The sequence below is a fragment of the Rhodamnia argentea genome, chromosome 3, assembly GCF_020921035.1.
Source record: "Rhodamnia argentea isolate NSW1041297 chromosome 3, ASM2092103v1, whole genome shotgun sequence".
NCBI classification, from domain to species: Eukaryota; Viridiplantae; Streptophyta; class Magnoliopsida; order Myrtales; family Myrtaceae; genus Rhodamnia; species Rhodamnia argentea.
The window spans coordinates 27,686,689-27,707,008 of record NC_063152.1 but is presented as its reverse complement, the minus strand read 5'-3'; the positions used below and the strand labels follow the sequence as shown (position 1 = coordinate 27,707,008).

Genomic DNA, 20,320 nt, shown 5'->3' with positions numbered 1-20,320 from the left:
TTGAAGAGTGCAATCAACAAGGTTTAAACATGCAATTTTCTGGTCACAACCCTATGGTTGGATACATGAACATCTGCTGTTCCCTAAGACACCCAACACGTCTTTCATTCAATCTGCGGGACGTTGCGCAACAAAACAACTCAGGCCCAAAAACTGGAAGGAACAGAAACCAGTTGATAGAAAGTGTATTAGTTCACTTAGCGAGACACGGCTACCTCACGAAGGTAGATCCTTCCAGGGTTTAACCAAACAGCCAATTCTTGCCCAATTTCAAAACTTTGTCATGCAGCCTATGGAGGTAATGCAGATATGCAAAGAAATCAAAGAGCCCAATACCTTTCTGTCTCTTGAAACAGGCCAAAGAACAACTGCGCCCAAAGCAAACGATCGCAACAAGAAAACAGTTCAAGGGCGGATGTCACCAGGCTTGTCAAAATCGGACCTGAAAAGGGGCAGGAGTAGAGAGTTTGTTTCCACTTACTAAGGAACGAGACAAGAGGGGCTCGACTGCGCTTCGTTGCAAACTCGACACTGTCGAGTGCCCATTCTTGCGGACTTTCGAGCTCAACCGAAAGCTAAGAAACGCGGGTCTAACGCTCGGTAATCAAATTGTGGTGTCGGAGAGCGGATCGCAATCGATAGAGATGAGTTCGTGGACTCACGTCGTGACCGTCTTAAAGAAGAAGAAGAAGAAGAAGTTAAATTGAAAGGAGGGAGCATGCGCAAACACAGCTGAACAGAGCAGAGCAGTCTGCGCGAGCTGTGGTCCCGTGATCTGATGGATTCGGGTCGTTACTCGGATGGGTCACGGACGATCCGTTGACATCATCCTCTAGGCTGCGTGTGGGGGAGAGCATTTTTCCAAAGGTGTATCGTATCCAAGTTTTGGTATATTTCTTGTAAAGAAAATTTTGAAGTAAAAAATGAAAAGAAAAGAAAAAAAGAGATGGCAAGAAGGAGCGACGAAGGACGTGCATGACAACATTTCTGAAGAAAGATTTTTACTTCAAAAATGCTTTTAGAGCATAAATCCTTTTAGTTACGCAAGTAATTATACAAGATCCAAGAAGCGAGATAAATATCACTAATCCATAATAATTTGAGGACGCTTAAGATACGGGAGTTTCTTCCCACAATAGTCAACATGTTCGAATGGATATCATTCATATCAGCACACTATTTTGGATACTTAATCTCATGTATTATGGGTAATTTGTTACGTGGGTCAATATTATTTGTTCTCCACAAGATTATCTATGTTCATCTATGACTAGTAAGAGAAGGCCCCACCGTTCAAATCCCTAAATTTTTTTGCGGCCTATTGGGCTCTTGATCTCTTAAAACTTGTGTTCACGTTTAAAATGAAACATGTACAAAGAAAGTTCAAAAAGTATGACCAAAGTAATTTAAAAAAAAAATGAAATTTCTCCCTCGATGCTATGGCTACCTTCTCCCGAGTTATAACGATTGTCACAAGAGAAAAGTTTGGAGAATCAATTAGAGAAAGATTGGGTCAAATAAGAGGTGAGGGTCATGCCCTCGCCATCATGTTTGGCGAGCATGGCAACCTGGTGGTTGGCAAGCCTAAGCTAGGGGCGATTCGCCGGCGAAAGGGTGTAGCTGCTCGTCCACCCCTTTGTCTCACCTTTTATTCTACAAACAACACCTTTTGGTGTAATTGACACTAATAGGACAACACATGCTAGTTTTTTATTTTTGGCGGGAAGGCATCAGAAGTACCAAAATTTGTATATAGCGCTAACTTTTTTTGGATCATTTAAGTGCCAATTTATTTGGAAAAGTGCGAGAATTTATGAAAAGGGAAAAAGCCATCAAAAACCTTAAACTATGTCCACTGTAACACATTTATCCTAAACTTTTTTTTGTGACACAAAAAACCCTAAACTTATATGCATGTGACACATTTACCCCAAACTTGTGCTCGTGTGACACATTTACCCCAAACTTTTTATTTTGACACTAAAAACTCCAAACTTATATTTGTGTGACACATTTACCTCAAATTTTTGAGATAAATGTGTCACACGAATATAAGTTTAGGATTTTTTATGTCACAAAAAAATATTTTGGGGTAAATATGTCACATGGATATAAGTTTAGGGTTTTCAATGTCACAAGAAAAAGTTTAGGGTAAATGTGTCACATGAGTAAAAGTTTGGGATTTTTGGTGTCACAAAAAAAAGTTTAGGGTAAATGTGTCACAGTTGGCATAGTTCCGGGTTTTTGGTGCTTTTTTCCCTTATGAAAAATGATTAACATAATTTTATGAAAAATTATTTTTTTTAAAGAAATTTTAAAATTTTAAAAATGAAGTAAAATTTTTTCGGTTGTCAACAATAATTTTTTATAAAATTAAGTTAGTAATATTTCAGAAGTAGAAATTTTCAACCGTTATCAAAGGAATTTCTCCGAAATCAACTTCTGGAGCAAAAGTAAAAAAATCAACTACTGGCCGGAAGTTAATTTACGAAGCAGAAGTGTTATCATATGTGCCCTAAACCCGCAAGGCAAAATGGGCTACCCGCCACATCCGCTCTTGGCAATTGGGATTTTCTTTTTTAATAAAAAAGAGTGATGTTATGTGGTATGATTGGAATGGGAGACCACTACCGAACCAAAATAAAGTTAAAGAAAAAGCAGTGTAAATTGGAGGGTCGAGAAAAAATTATGGACAAATTATTAATTGCATTTCTAGAGGGAAAACAATCCTTAATATGCTATAATCACACCGACAATGTCATAACTTTTGTATGCCAATAAATTTAGTGCAACAACTTTTCCGACGATCAATTGAGTGCTATTGTTTTTATCAATCACTTCATTGCCAATAAGCGATTTGTGTAATCCAAAAATCTAATATGCCAATATTTTTATTTAAACCGTTTGATGTGGCTCGCCGACAAGATGAAGTCAGCAAAAATAGTGCGAAACAACGTTGCTTTGGCATTTGTTACCCCAAATTAGATAAATCAAAAATGTTTTTCAAACCCTAACCCTAAATTTAGGAATTGGGGCAAAATTAATTCGCTTTCTATGTTTTGAAGGGCTCCAATCAGTATTCTTCAACATGCTTACCTACTTTTGAATTTATCAAGGCAGAAATTTGGAAGTTGAAGAAAAGGAATTCGCTTGGTCTGTCCTCTTGAAATTTTCAAAAAGTGCAATCAAATTCTAAAATTTATCATTAAAATACAATTGAGCCATAAAATTTTCAAAAGTTACAATCGAGTGATAAAATTTATTACGAAAGTGCAATAAAATCTTAAAACCTTAAAAAAAAAATTCCATCAACAAAAAAACCTGATTTCACCAATTTAACAAGTTTTAAGACGTGATTGCACTTTTTGAAAATTTTAAACCTCAATTACACTTTTTGATAAATTTCAGGACCTAATTGTTCTTTTGAAAATTTTAGAACTCAATTGAATTTTTTTGATTAGTTTTAAAACTGCAATAGCACTTATCCCTTTGTAAAAGCAGCTCGTCACCAGGAGAGGTTCCTGCCGTTTATCTAAGTACGTTGACCATATGCAATAACTTTCAGCAGGTCTTCCTCCCGTTAAGCTTATGGGGAAATAAGGGTGGCAGAGGCTCAAATTACTTTAAGAGGAAAAGGTAACATCTTAAACCGAATCAATCATGACTCGCATGATAGTTTCATTTGGAAAAGCAGAGGATGAAAGTCAAACTTCCTACCCTAGGATTTCGTCCATCATCCTGGAAAAATAGGCTTACCCAAAAAAGGGATAAACAGCGCTCTGCTGCAGAAAAGTAAGACGAACAATGCTCAACCATCTCTGTTAATTCCCCAGGTTAAGATACAACTACTAACATCCACATACACAGATAAAGAGCCTATCACAAAAAAAGCTAAGGACAAGGCTTGATGATATCTCCTCCACCCCATGGTGGGGGCCATTCCAGTACCATTTAAATAAACCAAAATTCCTAATCCTCTCCATTCTGACTTTCATCCTTGACAAGCTTGATCATATCATCAATTCGAAGAATTGTTATAGCTGCTTCAGTTGCAAACTGAGAAGCAAAAGGTTCCAAAAACAAATTATAGCAGATGAAATAATAACAAGAACAAGAAGAAGAACAACAACAATAGTTAGTGAATGCACATTTTCATGCTTCTTCCTTTACCTGTATTATCTTTACTTTGCTCATTGCTGGTTCGATGACACCAGCTTCTAAGTTGTTCCGGATAGTTCCTTTAGATAGATCTAATCCCATGCTGCGTTGACATGAAACCAACAGTATCTATATTAGAAGAGTCATTGGAATAAAGCTTTGGTAATCTTATAATGAGTACAACACAAAGATGGTAAACGGTCTCGTGAGTAAGGTCTTGCATTGATGCTGGTCCAACTCGGATGATTGAGTCAACCTACCCCTTCCCAGTTGACATAATATAGATTTTAACAGTTTCCTGAATCCCTTGGTGTTATTGCTTTTTGCTATGACACTCAACTTGAGACAGTTATACTATCTTCCGCAACTTCTGAAAGAGCCACATCAAGAACAAGAGCTGGTACTGCATGTGCCGCAGGACACGCAGGAATCGGATACTTCATTAAGGAAGTAGCATCGGAGGGAATAAATTCTCGCGAAATAAGGAAGCACATCAACAGGCTTTTTGGACATCCAACAAATATTAAGGTGAAATTACGTAATTTCGCTGATCAAATTTTCTTTTCCTGAGAGTCACACAACTGTTGGGTTCTGATTATTCTAGATGTTCCATAAAAAATTGCCTATCTTATGACCACACGTGTTTATATATGAGTATGGGAAGGTGATCTCGAATACAAAAAATACACTCCTTGCAGGGAATAAAATAAGCAGGATTGAAAACAAAGATCAATGGAGCCAAACTTAAGTTACCTAAACGCTGACCAGCTACAAAAGACATTGTAAATACACAACAAGGAATTACCTCGACAAATGCTTCTTGTCAGCCTTAGTTTGTGCAGTGTGGTGGTAAGCCCGTAGTTTTGCAACTAACTCAGTTGCATCCTTTGCAGCATTGACGGCAAGCACCTTCAGCAGAAAAGTAATTTAATAAAGCATGGAAGATAATTTCCAAAGTACTGCAAAATAGGATGCAGTGCTCCATTAAGCCCAGACAAAAATCAAAGTAAAGAAAACATCAATGCATGTTAATCAAGACCTTTGGTATAATTAATAATGACTCAGCAAATTCAGCAATAGCCAACTGTTCACGGGATCCTAGTGTCGTTGCCGGATACTCCAAGTAGACAGATAAGGCAGCCTCAACCGCACCACCACCTGCTACCACCTGTAATCCCAGCATAACAATAAAAAGGGGGGAAAATGGAAGAAGAACAAAGCAATCATAATCACATTTATAAGTACAGTGCAGAAGTGCATATGTTAGTTAGGTCACGGCCGAATTGCCACTAGATTATGTGCGGAAAATGCTAACATTGAGCAATCTACGTACAGCCAAATTCACAGGTAGCCGGTCCAGTTCTACAAAGAAATGCTCTGATATTATCACTTAATATCTAGCCACTCCCAACATCATGGATGAGATGTCTCTTTGGGTTCTTTTACGTGACTTCATTTTGGTTTCCATTTTTCTTGAAATGACAAAGGGTTGCGCTAGAAGTTGAATAAGAAAATCCCTAACTTCAGCACTGAAAGGCGAGCACCAGAGGTGGTGTCTTCTTAAGTAGTATGTGCCTTAAACCTGTCTAACTTAATAAAATTCAAAGACAGCATGAATCCGTTATCTGGCAGGCAGGTCTAGCAAGAACGCCATATCAAGAGATAAACCAAGGAAACTGCGCAAAATTCTTCAGGCATCAAAACATATTTTCCTGGGCCCTGGCTGTATCATAAGTAATCAGTGCTATGAGAACAGTATCCTGAAGGTCATCCATATCATAGTTGGTTCAATGAATAATCCAGACTAGCATCAAAAGGCTCATCTGAGGAAAACAAAGCAAGGCCAAGAGACCTACCGTGTTGGATTCAAGAGTCCTCTTGACAATTGATAAAGCATCATGAAGAGCTCTCTCCATCTCATCAAGCATATAGTCATTCGCACCTCGAAGGATCAAAGAAACCTACAACAAACAACTTAACTTGTATGAAACAGCTAGTTTCTACCACCCAAAAAAAAAAAAACACCACAACACACAGGTACAGTAGAGGATTTAATGAAATCCTCTGATAACTAAACTCAGCAATTCTTATGAAACATAATACGAACACTGAAACAATGACGAACTTCCCCAGGTCTATGTCATACCAATACGATTAGCGGACATGATCCCATATAGTTATCCAATTCCAGACTTGGACCGATCTGAAAGAGCATGAACTCACCGCACTAGTTGTTTTTGTCCCTTTAATCAAAACCACATCATCATCAGAAATACGCTCTTCTACAACTTCTTCTGCACATCCAAGAAAGGATGAATCATATGTTTCTTCTCCTTCCATATCCGCAAATGTTGAAACCTGCATATAGTCAGGGAAATACCAAGGTACAGAATTAGGAAAAATCCACGGAATCAGGAATCTAACCCGCAGTACCAGCATGAAAAAGAAAGACGACTGGAAGCAAAAACTAAGCAAAGTTATGACTCATGCTCAACCTCTCGTATACTCAATCCTCCACTATAAGGCAAAACGAACAACATATGCAACATCAGGTGAGATGGATGACAAGAACAAGAAGCCACATACAGGCGTTCCATACTCAATATTCCAATAATCATTCATTGTCAAGGAAAGTGAAGAGGGCATCTTACTCACTCCAAGAAGAATTAATCAGTTGATACAATGAGACTTCTGTTCAGTTTGCAGGCATTTTACAAAGAGATTTAGTCATGTCAAGCTATCTAAATTCCGACATTGAAAACCCAATAAAAAAAAAAAAAGCTCATAACTCGCAAATAAAAACAGTGCGATAGTTTTAGGTTTTGAAAAGCACATGTCAAGTACCAAAACGTCCAATAAAATGCTTTTTGCTTAGGTGAAAATAAGTTCCTTCTTACATGAAATGATAAAATGTAGTACATTAGACACCAAGTAGAGAATTAAATGGGACTTCAAAAGACAGAATATAAAGCAAGCAATGAAGATTAGTATGAAACCATCGAAAATGCCATCCTGCATCTTTCTTCAACATTTCAAGTCATTGCTAAAATAAAATTACCAACATATGCATCACATTACTTTTGAGTTCTCATCTTACTAATGCTCTTATTAGCAAAGTTTCAACAAAGAATGAAATGCCAGCAAATATTGAGGAAAAATTGTTGAAACAATTAGTGAACTTGCCATGGTTGCACCCGTTGCTTTGGCAATGTGACGCATATCCTCTTTCCGCACACGTCTCACAGCAATTGCACCAGCCTCCACAAAATACTGGAACATTAAACAAGTACAGAAGCAATTTATGAACTCTGAATCAAACAAAAAACACAGATGACATATTAGATCATTGTTTATTGACAATTAAATCAAATAGCATTACATCATCTGAGTGCAGCCAATTTAAGTAAAGACAGAATACTCGAGTATAACCACTTCATACATGAGATGTTTTAACAAACATCTACATAAATACAAATTAGCAAAAGATGACTCATAGAAATAACCAAAGAACATCGATTTCAAACTTATGTCTGCATGCTCTTGTTTAGCATCCGGTACACTATTCCAAGGATTAAAAACAACAAAAAAGCAAATCATGCAGAAGATTGCCTTGAGTGCCATGTCATCAATCCCTTTGGTGGTCAGAACAACGTTGGCCCCAGCCTTCAGTATCTTCTCAATACGTTCTTTTGTCATGTCAGCTTCCCTACAAAAATGCAAAATTTAATTAGTGCCTGCATTCAGCAAACAAAAGGAACATGAGTGGCCCACTATTTAAACACTCTATGTCTAAAGAACTATGAAGGTCAGAAGGTAAATCAGTCAACAGGCAACAAGAGACACCAAAAATCTCCCCAAGTTATATGAGCATATTGCATGAAAGAGTTAGTATTGAACAGTTGCGGCAGCAATTTCACTCTCCTAAACCAAGTACATCGCAAGATATGCCCATTGACAATGATGACTTAGAGCGTGCTTGGTCAGTGGAAGCTTTGCTGTAACTATGTTGTGTTTAAAGACTATTTCTAAAGAACTATGAAGGTCAGAAGGTAAATCAGTCAACAGGTAACAAGAGACACAAAGAGTCTTCCCAAGTTATATGAGCATATTGCATGAAGAATTAGTATTGAACAGTTGCTGCAGCAATTTCACTATCCTAAACCAAGTACATTGCAAGATATGCCCATTGACAATGATGACTTAGAGCGTGCTTGGTACAGTAGAAGCTTTGCTGTAACCATATTGTAGTTGTGTTGTGGTGTGCTATGTTGTGCCAATGCACATGCATGTGGCAACAGATCTTTTAAAGCTGCTATACTATGGCAACAAATGATTAGTGCCTTTGACAAAAGCTGTTGCAAGAATGCTGTGGCTATCAATGTCACACCATTTTCATCAGAATCATCTAATGATAACTATAATCTATATGTCCTTATAATAGTAGTAGTAGTAGTAGCAGTAGCAGCAGCAGCAGTAGTAAATAGTAGTAACAGTAATAACCATTGTTACATATACGCACAATTTTGGGCGCCCAAAAAAGTTACAGCCACATAAAGGACATAAAGAAACAAAACTTCACTCTAGTGGAAATGCAAACATCCGTCGTTCTAAGGAAAATGACTTGAGTCATACAATCACCAAGAGATGACAGACTAATTTACCAGCCTGTCAGAATAAAAGGAAGTCGACCATCTGATTACCTTTGACGAATTTTCTCCAGCTCCCTTGGATCAGTCACGACAACTTGGACACCCAATTGCATTTTAGTCTTCTGAAGATTGAAGTCAAGGCATGCAATCTTTGCAGGCGAAACTCTAACAGGCATTCCTTGGGCAGCACGACCAGTATTCAATGCATATCCATTCAAAAGGTAGCTCTCTCTGGCACTTTTCCCATGAGCTTTGAGAATATTGATCCCCTGGACATGAAATAACGGTATTATTATTCCTCAACGATCAGGAAAATTTAAGCTTGTAAAGCAATCAGCCTCATAGGCCTTTACAACAAACAGACTCATGCCATGGTTGTCTTTTTTGACAATTAAACTACTGAATAAGATAAAGAAGCAGAAGAGCTCCATGTCAACACCTCCTAAAGTATTACAACGACAAGATGTAAATATGAACTACTAACCTTGATAGGATATTTAACTTCCCCACGGGCGTTGGTCATTTTCACTGATTGTACTGCATCTACAACCTGGAAGCAAATTGTTATGCGCCAACAATAAACTAGCAGATTAACATAATTACTTTATGCACCATAAATGATGCATCGCTTTAATCATCCTGGATATGCTGAACACAATTATGAAGTATATGTTAAGGCAACTTGAAGTAGTTTTATCCAGCACCAATAACAACAGGAGTTCTACTCAAGAAGAAACCTTTAGGTTAAGGAGGACAGGATCGACTTATAAAGCTGATGACAGACCAGTATGATTGACTCATGGAAAATACATAGCGACCATATCCACAGCCTCACCAGAAAATATAACAAGCAACAGTGTTTATACCAAGTTACATGCACCATGGCTCCTACCTCTCCTCTCAAACAAGATGCCTCCCCACTTTAACCACACCCATAATCAAGAGGTTAAAAGTTCCACTATTAGCGACTGTCAACATACCAAGTTTGCAAAAAAGTCACTGTCAGCAGCAATAAACTTTGATGACATGCTTGTTTTGGCACAGTTCACAAGGGAATCTTTTCCGAGCTTGTCAACCTATGAAAAATCAGAAAGCATAATGTTCAATGAAGATATAGATCATAGCCAAACAAGTTTATCACCAACAAGTGGAAAAATAAAATGGCTCAAATCATTTCCTTAGAAATGATTGTACATCATGATAAAGCACAGAAACATTGTTGTAATTGTGTCATTCCTATATCAATGAAATGATTAATGCACTTTTCAAGTTGCACTTAAGCATAAACTGTTCTTTAGCCATAAATAAAAATACTAATCAAATTTTGAACTTTCCGAATTATACTTGCTCACAAAGTCATACCTTAACTGCCAATTTTTCATCAACATATTTACAAGCTTCCCTCATAGCAAGCTGCATAATGGGAAACACATAAAACATGAGAGAAATTTGCTAGAGAAACATAAGAAATAAGATTATCTTACTGTGCATGCATGCTCTGACTGCATGCATGCTCTGACTGCTCGTCTGTCAACTACCATCATATTCTAGGGAAAATGAAAATATAAATAGAAAAAGGGGAAAAAAAGTACTCACTCTGAAACCACTAATTATCGATGTTGGATGAATCTTATTCCTCACTAGATCATTTGCCCTCTGCAAAAGCAATGATCAAGTCACTGATGAGACAACACATCACTTTAAAGTAACAAATTACCGGGAAAACCCACAAACTAAGTTGCGTCCAACCTCAAATAGCTACCATTACCTTAAGCAACTCCGCAGCTACAATGACCACTGAAGTTGTACCATCTCCGACCTCTTTGTCCTGAAGCTCAGCCAACTCCACTAATACCTGTATACCCAAGTGAAGCAAGCATGAGGGCCTAAATCTCCAAGCTTCAGAGTCTAGTCACATAACACGAGGTGGCTATCCACCCACCTTAGCAGCTGGGTGCTCCACTTCTAACATCTTGAGTATTGTAGCACCATCGTTAGTAATTGTTACGTCACCAATGTCATCAACCAACATCTGACTCGTTGAACAAGACAACAGAGGGGAGTTAGATTTCCAGTCTCTACATAGGAAAAGATGAAATTACATAAACTCCGAATGCAACAGTCAACAGTAATGCTTAACGGTTATTATCATTCCATACCAGATTGACCCTAAAGTTAAAGTTCAAATGAGTAAAGCATAGAGATAGAATCATTAACACTTCTGGTGACTAATCTCATCTAATAGATTATAGATTTGCTTCTCGTACAACCAACAGCAAGTGTAAAATAACAAAGATAACCACTTAATATAACAAATGTTTGCTTGCTTTTTTGCGTCAAATCAAATCAGTAGCTGTGAGAACATTGACAAAGCTGAAACATGTACAATGGCATCAATCTCAACAAACTAATAAGACCAAAAACAATCTCAGACCTAATTGAACAAGACTTAGGTCAGCCAAACCCAACTGCTCCTAAGCTGAAAATGAAAGCAAACAAGTAAATACGCATCACCACAAAACTTACCTTGTCAAGGCCAACAGGACCGAGCGAGGACTTCACAATGTTGGCAACAGCTTGACAAGCCACCACTGTTCAAATTTCCAGACAACCCAACATTCACAAATCTCGCCGATTGAAGTGCCAAAACAAAAAGTGGATCGATCGAAAAGGGGGAAAAAAGAAAAGGAGGAGTACCGTTTTGAGTGCGGACGTCTTGGCCGGACTGGCGTTCACCTAAAATGTCGGGCGTCTGGGCTAGAATGGCCATGGTTTCAGCAGAGAAATAGAAAACAAGGGTCGATGCGCGTGAAGACGAGTAAAAAGCTGCGAGAAAAGAGTGAATCGGATCAGGCGGTGGTGGCGGTCGTGGCTGAGAGTCGCGAAGAGTGAGAAACCCTGCGGTGGTGACGGAGTCGCGAAGAGGGGGAAATCCTCGTGAAAGAGAACCGCCCACTAAGCTCGCGTACGGTAACGCTCCGAAAAAGTGTTTCTATTCCAAAGTGTTCTCGAAAGACTTGAGAACAAAAACGTGCATGGCTAAAAAGTATTCTCAAGTATTTCGAAAATACTTTTAGAAAATAAAAATACTTTAAAAAAAATAAATAAAAAAACTTACTACTATATTTCTAAAATATTTTCTAGAAACATATTTGCAACATCTTTAAAAATAATTGAGAACAATTTTATTTTTGAACACACTCTCTCCCCTTTTATTCTTGCATGATATTGACACTTGATTTTTTTTATCATTTTGTTTTAAAAAGTTAATTAAAAATATCAAAATAATTCATAAAATTACAAAATCAACCTTAAAAACTTTAGCCTTGTCTTAAGAAATAATTTTGAACAAAAAAATATTTTTTGTAATTTTTAACTTTTTCGGATTTATTTTAATTATAAAATAGCCGAAAATCAGGAAAAATAGTATTGGTGGTCAGAAAAATGTGCAAAAATAGTCTATATTTTTATTTTAATTCCCTTTTCATTTTGATCTCTTAAATTTTTAAAAATTCAATTTGGGACCACATACCTCTTCATTGAACATAATTTTAGATTAACTAAAAAATTTCATTTTAAATCATTTTAGCCAAAATTTTTTACTTTTAAAGTTATGACATGAGACTTTGATACCCTGCATCTCATTCAGTCCTCATGTTTGGAAAAATTACACAATTGGACGAAAAAGACCTAAATACACAAATTTTTTTCGTCTTAGTCTCCGACTTCACTCAAAGTGCAATTAATATTTCTCTAGGATTTTAGGATTTGGGGTTTTGGGATTTAGGGGTTTGGGGTTTTGAGGTTTAGGCATTTTGGGGTTTAGGGCTTAGAGGTTTTAGGGTTTAGCAATTTCGGATTTAGGATTTAGGGTTTTGAGATTTGGGGTTTAGGGTTTAAGGCTTAGGGCTTGGGACTTAGGATTTAGGGCTTAAGATTTAGGATTTAGGATTTAGGTGTGACATTCTGGATTTCGACCCTTTTTAAAGCTTATGAATAAATGAAATGTCTATTGATGTATTTCGATTAAATCTCGCTCAGACTTGATCGCTCTTGAAGTAACTAACCAAAAGGAAAAGGCTAATCTGGATTTAAGTACATGAACTAAAGAACTCGACCATGGACTAACACTTTAACGAGGAGGATTGCTAAGAGAATATTTTGGGCCAGCAAAGGCCGATTTAAGATTGGTCTTAGAACAATTTGCTAGCGTTATACCAATAGTTCACGGGTGATTTCGTTTGGCCATCGTATGATTTGCAAATTAACATAAATCGATTCCTAACGATCTCGTCCTTTAGAGCTAGCGATTAACCCACGCAATTGCATGACAATCAAGGTTGCCATGGCTTGAATAACTCTTAAACGTGACATTAATCACGGGTCAAAAAGGGTAACTCCTAAGAGCTGCCCGTCGGTTGAAGTACACTTGAAATCACCATTCATGAATTTTGAGCATGAATTGGACTTTGAAATTGGATGTTAGATATTCGAGGATTCCAACAATCAAATTTTGGACGTCGCCTCGTCGAGATCAATTAAGTTTGTGGATCGTCCCTTGGGAGTCGAAAAATCGAATTTCGGACCGGAAGTGTCAAGCTACCTTCCTCCCCAGTGAATGCTCATTCCTCTAGTTTAGAACAAGGGCAAGATGGTCTTCAGTTTGATCCTATGTTAGTTGAAATTGTGAAGGGTATGTTAGTCCAAGTGCTCTTAATTTATGGACAAAAGATAAGAGAAGACCAAAGTCAAATCTCCTTAAACAACTCTCACTATTCCTCAACTATTCACTTCACCAACCCATCCATGTAGTCACCCAAGCTGTCACTCCATCAAACCTAGTCATTCAAGAGCCACATCCATGTCAATGAATGGAAAAATACCTCCAACCACGCCTCTAGCTCACTCTTCTTCTTAGATAAAACCCTTGAACCACCTCACTCTTCCTCATTCCTCCAAAATCGAACACACACTCTCTCTCGAAACTCTCTATTTCTCGCTCAATTGCCCGAAATAGTCCCATCGCAATTCATTTTTCGGCGATTTCCATTGCTGTCCGTGGTCAGAATCAAGCGAGCCACCCACCATTGGAAAGCTCTTTCTCTTACCGTTCCATAGCGTACTCATAGCCCAAATCCGCCCAGCTGTTTGTCCCGTAGAGTCGTTTGAAGTAGCGAAGGTCACTAACCTATTTAATTGCCAACCTGAGAAGCTCTAATTTGGATTTTCGAGCTTGTTTCACCCCAATCTTTTGATAAAATACCTCTCGAACTTAGTTAGGATGTTTAGCAACATGTTTATGAGGTTTAATATGAGTTTTAGTAGGATTTATGAGCTGATTACTTGCCGTTCTTGACTAATCAAAATCGATTAGCATTGTTCGGGAAAAATCGTGACCTAGTTGCTGCTTTTGGAGGAGTTTGCTTGCTTGGTTGACTTGGTAAGTTGATCCTAAACCTTCCCTAGGATGTTAGGTTATTAAAGGACCGATTTTGAGTTTGATATTGAATGAATGCATGGTTGATTTTATGAGAAACACCGAGAGACCCGAATTTGTCCGTGTTGAGATTAAGTGCTTGATGATTTGTTCTTGCTTGAAAATAATGTTTTTATGCTTAATCCATGTTAGTTCAAGGTTGTAAATTAATGAACTTGGGTTGTCGTAACAACGATTAGGCATTGCTAGCTTGAATGGGCTTGATTAAGGACCGTGGCGACTCGCACGCACGTTTGGATGTCGTTGATGAAATTGCTGAGATAAGTCGCCTTAATTGGCCTTGAGAATCGAATGCTTGAGAAGTCCTTTTTGGCCGTTAATATGTCCTTAATGGCTAATTAATCGTTTGAATTGTTAAGCCCGAAATTGATTGAATCGAATGCCTTGATTTGGCGATGACTTGCTTGCTTTGAGATGAGCTTGCTTGTGTTTGTAATATTCACTTGTTAATAATTAATAGTATGGAAAATGCATTGCGCCGTGGGTGTTTGATCCCAATTGACCTAATGAGGTCTTACGACTCGAGAGTCAATAAACGATCGAATCATCTCGAAGGCTATAAGAATCAAGAGTCATTATATTTGACCAAATCATCTCGAGGTCCGGACGCGAAATTCTTATATATGATTGAATCATCTCGATGGCGCGGAGTTTTGAGAGTTGATGTAGTCTGAGGGTTGCCGACTTTGCCAGCGAGCTAAAGGAGAGAAGAGAGACGGAGAGACAGGCTAAGGGCCAGGTTAAAATAGAGATGGTATGTTGGGGTTTAGGATTTTACTTTCTCACTTCGGATTTTAGAACGAGACTATTATTTTGTAATTATGGATTTTATTGGGGTTGTTAAATACCCAAAAAAATTAAAAATTTTCCATTTTCAAGGCACATTAACAATAAAAATAGTCATTCATTAATCCATCTAGTATTACAAGTACATTACCAATAAAAATATGATTTATTCGTTAAATATGATTAACAAGTGTTCTGAAGATACTCGCACCAAAAATCTAAATTGACAATGAGTTGAAAACAATAAAATTTCTCTGTTAAGGTGTTCAATAAGCCCTCAGAAGAGGTTGGTCGAAGTGACAAAGTAATTTTCTCACTTCCCCACTAAAATATAAAACAACGCTCAAATTGTAAAAATGTATGAAATAATTACGGTCAAATGTGCAAGTTAACATTTAAATATTGTCAAAAAAAAAATTGGGATTTAAGCAAAGTATGTGCATCGCGAGATTTGCGAAAAATAAGAAATCCAAAGTGAAAGTCAAAAATCAAATGCTTTTGTTATACTAATGTACAATCTGAAAATAAACAAACGATGTACGTAATGATTAGTACATTATTTTTCTATAAATAGGGTTTTCGGGTGCGGAAAAACTCCTTACCTGTTTATTTCAAATATCATTGAAAAAAAAGAAGAGTTAATTAGATTGTGCTTGATCACCATACGTAGGCATTTGAGAGTGGAAGAGACGATGATTTTCTTCGATAAAAACTACCAAAAACCGCTTTTTCTGTTCATAAGCCTAAAAAAAATTCACGAAGAATGTCTATATAGGAAACCCTTGTCGGGGTTCTTATCTTGAGATAACATAATGGATGTAATTTTTCTTTTCTTTCTTTTGCAACTCACATCCAATGCGTCAACTCATTCGACTTGCGACCTCATGGTGAGATCGTGCTTAGGCATTTCAACTTCAATCCGATCGGTCCATCCACCATGGGCGACTAGTTAGAGCCCGGTTTCAAAACATTACCTATTTGATTTTCTTACTAACACAATGCCTTCGATAGCATTCGTTTGCTTAATTGATCGACGGTTGAAAGATATGGCTGCGCTCCGCGACGATTTGATCCGGTTATCCCAATAGAATCACTAATTTATAAATGCCCTTTATTTTTTTATTTTCAAGTCGCCCTATATCTAGGTTTAAGTTTGGTCCGACAATACTAATAAGTAGGGGGTATCAAAATCGAATTGAAAAATGAAATCAAACTGAACTGAAAATTTATGCATTTCAACAACCTTGCTAATAAGCACGGCAATAAACTTTCCAACTCCACGCAACAGAGAAAATGACATAACCTAATGCATGCATAATTAAAGTGGCCAAAGAACCATCTTCCATGCCAAGCATCAAATGTACGAAAGTAATTCTATTCTCCCCACCATCACCGATTAGAAAAAAAAAATTACTTTTCTCATCTTAGGCCATGAGATTAGTATGGCACTTTATTGGTCCCGAGGTCTAATCGTCGTAATAATTCAAAAGATATCTGTGAAAAGTGAAAACCTCTCCAACCCTCATTATACAATATAATGAGGGTGGTACTCGTGCCCATTTGAGAATATAATTTTCCATTTTTAACTCTAAGCTGCTTATTACTCCATTTTGGCTTCGAAATGGTATTTACGTACAAATTCTAGCAAATTGAGTGGACGAGCATAAGAAAATCACGTCCCGATTTCAAGAATCGATAGATATTTTATGCTGCAAGTAATCCATCCATAAAATTATGAAGCAACTTTTTTTTTTTTTTTACTTTTCCCTTATGCTTTTAGTATTTAGCGTCGGCGTAGATTTAGTATCGGACATACGAAATTTTTTTTAGATGCGATCCCATTTATTAGAGTCGCTTTAATCTTCATAAACGTTATAGATTTCGTTCTGGTTTTGAGAGTCGCCAAGGCGTTTCGACGACGTCCTTAGTTGTAAATAACTAAAAGTGAGAGCCCCCGATTGGGCAAAAACAAAAAAAAATGAGAAGGGAAGGCAAAGGCAGGAAAACCTGATGAAAGCAAGGCTTGTTTTAGGTAAGAAATCTTATCTTTGTTTATTGCTGGGGTCATGCAATCATCCTCAAACTCCACTAAACCGAAAGAGAAAGTCAACGCACAAAAGTCACATCGTCAACTTGCCACCAAAAGAAAAAAAACAAACAAATAAATAACAAAAATCATCGTTCAACCTAGGATCGACATCATTCAATTAATTTTCAAAGTAAATAAAGTAGACCCATTTGCTAAATGCTTCCATATTTAGCTTTCAAATTCAAATTTCACTCGCCAAGCAAAACGGAAGTTACTAAGCTAACTCGACGAATGCTCGCGAAAATTCAACCAAACCTAAATTCGGGAAAAGGGGCTAGCCACCAACTTGTTAGTGAACTCGAAATACATCTTTTTTTTTTTTGTTTTTTTTCAAGACATATTGACTAAGACAATTGACAGCTTACGAGAGAGTGCAGTTCCGAATCGAATTCACCACTCGAATGCGAGGAAGGATCTCAAACCGATCGAATTCGATGGGTATCGCCAAATTGAATAACGGGAATGAGTTTTGAATTAGAGCATATGTCGAAATGTATTAAATAATTTATAAAGCAAAAATAACCATGATGCGACTAATCTTTCTTGCTCCAAAAAAAAAAAAAATCTCTCTCTCTCTCTCTCTCTACAATTAAATCAAGAAGGTGCCACCAGTACCACCCCCAACAGGCAGAGACAGCACAAAGTCCATAAAGTATCTCTTTCTCTCTCGCTCGCTCTCAAACCTTCGTTTTCGTTTCGGAGGACGAAGCTCGCGGTGGTTTTGCACAGGCGATGGCGAAACGCAGAAGCTTCTAGAAGCGACCGCATGTCAGCGTGGGGATCGAGCGAGGAATGAAGTGTAAGAAGCACCCCGTCGACCTGAGCAGCGCCGTCGGCGTCTGCGCCACCTGCCTCCGGGAGCGCCTCTTCGCCCTCATCGCCGCCCAGGCCCAAGCCGAGGCCCTGACCCACGCCCGCCCCCGCGCCCGCCCTTGCGCCGCCGACGATCGCCTGGAACCCGACCCGCAGCCCCCGCCGCATCAGGCGTTCCCCCACTCCGTCTCCCCCTACATCAGCCACCGGAAGTCCGATGCCGCCGTGTGCGCTCGCGGCGGCGGCGGAGGCGGCCACCACCGCTTCTACAGCACTCCGCAAGTAGGGCCGGCTTACAGGTACAGCGACGCCGTGGGAGGCTTCGTCCCGAGCGAGCCGCGCAAGAAGAAGCGAGGCAAGTTCTCCTTGCTCGCCATCCTTTTCAGCAAGTCCAGATCGGAGAAGTTCGATTCCGAATTGGGTCCCCGATTCTCTTTGGATTCGGATCCTGGCCACAGAGGCCATCGGGATTCGTGCCGGGCGACGCCGGCCTCGTCGTCGTGGTTCTCGTTCCTCCACCGCCGCGGGAAGAGCCAGCCTCGAGGATTCTCCGCGGAAGACAGCGTCTCCGCCTTCGAATCCCGGCGGCCTCGCCCGGTATCGAACCGCGGGATGTCGCCGGAGCGAGGAGAGGAGTCCGACGACGAGGACCGCGAGAACCGATCGCCGCTAGGGAGCGGATACGCGTCGGAGTCGTCTCGCGGGCCGCGGAGAACCCCCGCCCGCCGGGCCGCCGCTTCGGGCGCGGACGGGGCTGCACTCGAGGAACGTCTCCGGGCTGAGCTTCTGCCTGAGCCCGCTGGTGAGGCCGAGCCCCGCGCGGCAGTGGAACCACCAGAAGTGCGGGTTCCAGCCGGAGACGGGGTACTCCGGCGAAATCAGGGGCCCGGCGCACCCGCACCTGTCGACGGCGGCGTCGTACCGCGGCAACCGGTCCCGGAAGCTAGCGGACTTCGGGAGGGTCAACCCCAAGCGTTAGGACGCGTCGTCCGGCCGCGGCGTTGACGTTGACCCCTCCGACAGCGGCGGTGATTTCTGACCCCGAGTTTCTACTGCGTTTTCAACACCGGTTGGATTGAGAATCTTTTACCCTTTACCACCGTCTTGCATAAATGCTCAGTTTTCACACAACGGCAATACTTTGGGATTTGCCCTTACCTCATGTACAGTGATCGTTCCATTACCGGCTAGCTACACCTCTCCTTGGCGTGATGATTTCTCTATTTTGCCCTCTTCTTTTTTTCTTGCTTCCTTTACGATATGACATGTACGAGGTATACAAAAACTAATAGATTTCACCCATTTTTCTTTTCTCCTGTGTATTTAAGTTTTTCCGTACACACGGATGTTCTTGCTCTAGACTCTAGTCCTGGTGAATTTTACTGTCGGAACGTGGTGGTCGCGTCAATTCTGCATCCTGTTGACATTGTTGCTGTCGTTCAGAATATCATCGAAAAGACGTCGAGGGACACTTGGCAAAAATTGGAGGCGGACACGTGTCAGGTGATCACGCAATTCAGTTTCCGAATAACAATTCCCCACTCGTTAAATTACATAGAGGGATGATTCAATTTCTGACCCCAAAAAAAAAAAAAAATCGAAAGCCATTTGCTAAAACCATAATTTTTTTTTTCCTTTCGTTCGATAATTTCCGCTCTCGTGCTTTTTTATGATTGAAGAAACGAAGACTATGGGGGTATGAATTTCGGTGGTCTTTTTTTTTTTCCGAAATTGGTGGTGGGAAGAGCGACACATCTTATGGGGGAAGCAACGTCCGGATGATGCTGCTCGCCACTTTAAAGGAGGGTGGGCGACGGTGGTTGGAAGGCCTTTTGATCGGAGTTGTGGTGGTGGGGTTCGGGGTCGGTGAGGGTGGGCAGCATCGGAGCCGTCCATTTATTGTCGTCAATGGAGGGAGGAGGAAGGGGAGGGGCCCACGAATTTAAGGTAGGCTCTGCAGCTTGGGTGGGGAGTAGTCGATGCGCTCCCATCGCGTTGAATTGCTTTCTTTTTTCTTTTCTGTTTTTTCATGGATCGTCGTCCTTTTTGGGTTTGCCCTTCTAACGGTCACCAGTGAGGGACTTGAGTCATAATGATGGCCGGAGGACTTGAGGCTTTCACCATTTATTGTCGCCGTGCCGAGTCCCGCTGCGCAGCGCGCACGTCACGCTTCGCTCACGGGCTGGGGCCCCCCGTGGATGTCGTAGGTTTGTGCCGATTAATTGGGGCTGAGCGGTTTTGAGTTTCAAGCACCCATAGAAATCGATTTTTTTCCAAGGTACTCTAGAACCTAAAATTTACTCTAACGTAGGTTTTAAGATTTGCTTC

At 39.7% G+C, this 20,320-nt stretch overlaps 2 protein-coding genes across 2 annotated transcripts; one reads left to right on the top strand and one right to left on the bottom strand.

The window, feature by feature from the left end:
* Positions 1-1,538: 1,538 nt before the first annotated feature.
* Positions 1,539-19,239, top strand: LOC125314445. The gene is made up of 3 exons (XM_048276739.1): positions 1,539-1,549; positions 13,232-13,236; positions 17,908-19,239. Exon 3 carries the CDS (start codon positions 17,972-17,974, stop codon positions 18,995-18,997), a length of 1,026 nt encoding a protein of 341 aa, XP_048132696.1. The 5' UTR covers positions 1,539-1,549; positions 13,232-13,236; positions 17,908-17,971; the 3' UTR covers positions 18,998-19,239.
* Positions 3,805-11,735, bottom strand: LOC115753572 (T-complex protein 1 subunit alpha). The gene is made up of 17 exons (XM_030692232.2): positions 11,505-11,735; positions 11,334-11,398; positions 10,750-10,839; positions 10,576-10,662; positions 10,404-10,463; positions 10,170-10,220; positions 9,788-9,883; positions 9,292-9,357; positions 8,859-9,076; positions 7,768-7,864; positions 7,342-7,428; positions 6,382-6,516; positions 6,015-6,119; positions 5,198-5,326; positions 4,964-5,067; positions 4,171-4,261; positions 3,805-4,056 (listed from the first exon to the last, which is right to left on the bottom strand). The coding sequence occupies exons 1-17, from the start codon at positions 11,575-11,577 to the stop codon at positions 3,970-3,972; spliced, it is 1,641 nt and encodes a 546-aa protein (XP_030548092.2). The 5' UTR covers positions 11,578-11,735; the 3' UTR covers positions 3,805-3,969.
* Positions 19,240-20,320: the final 1,081 nt, after the last annotated feature.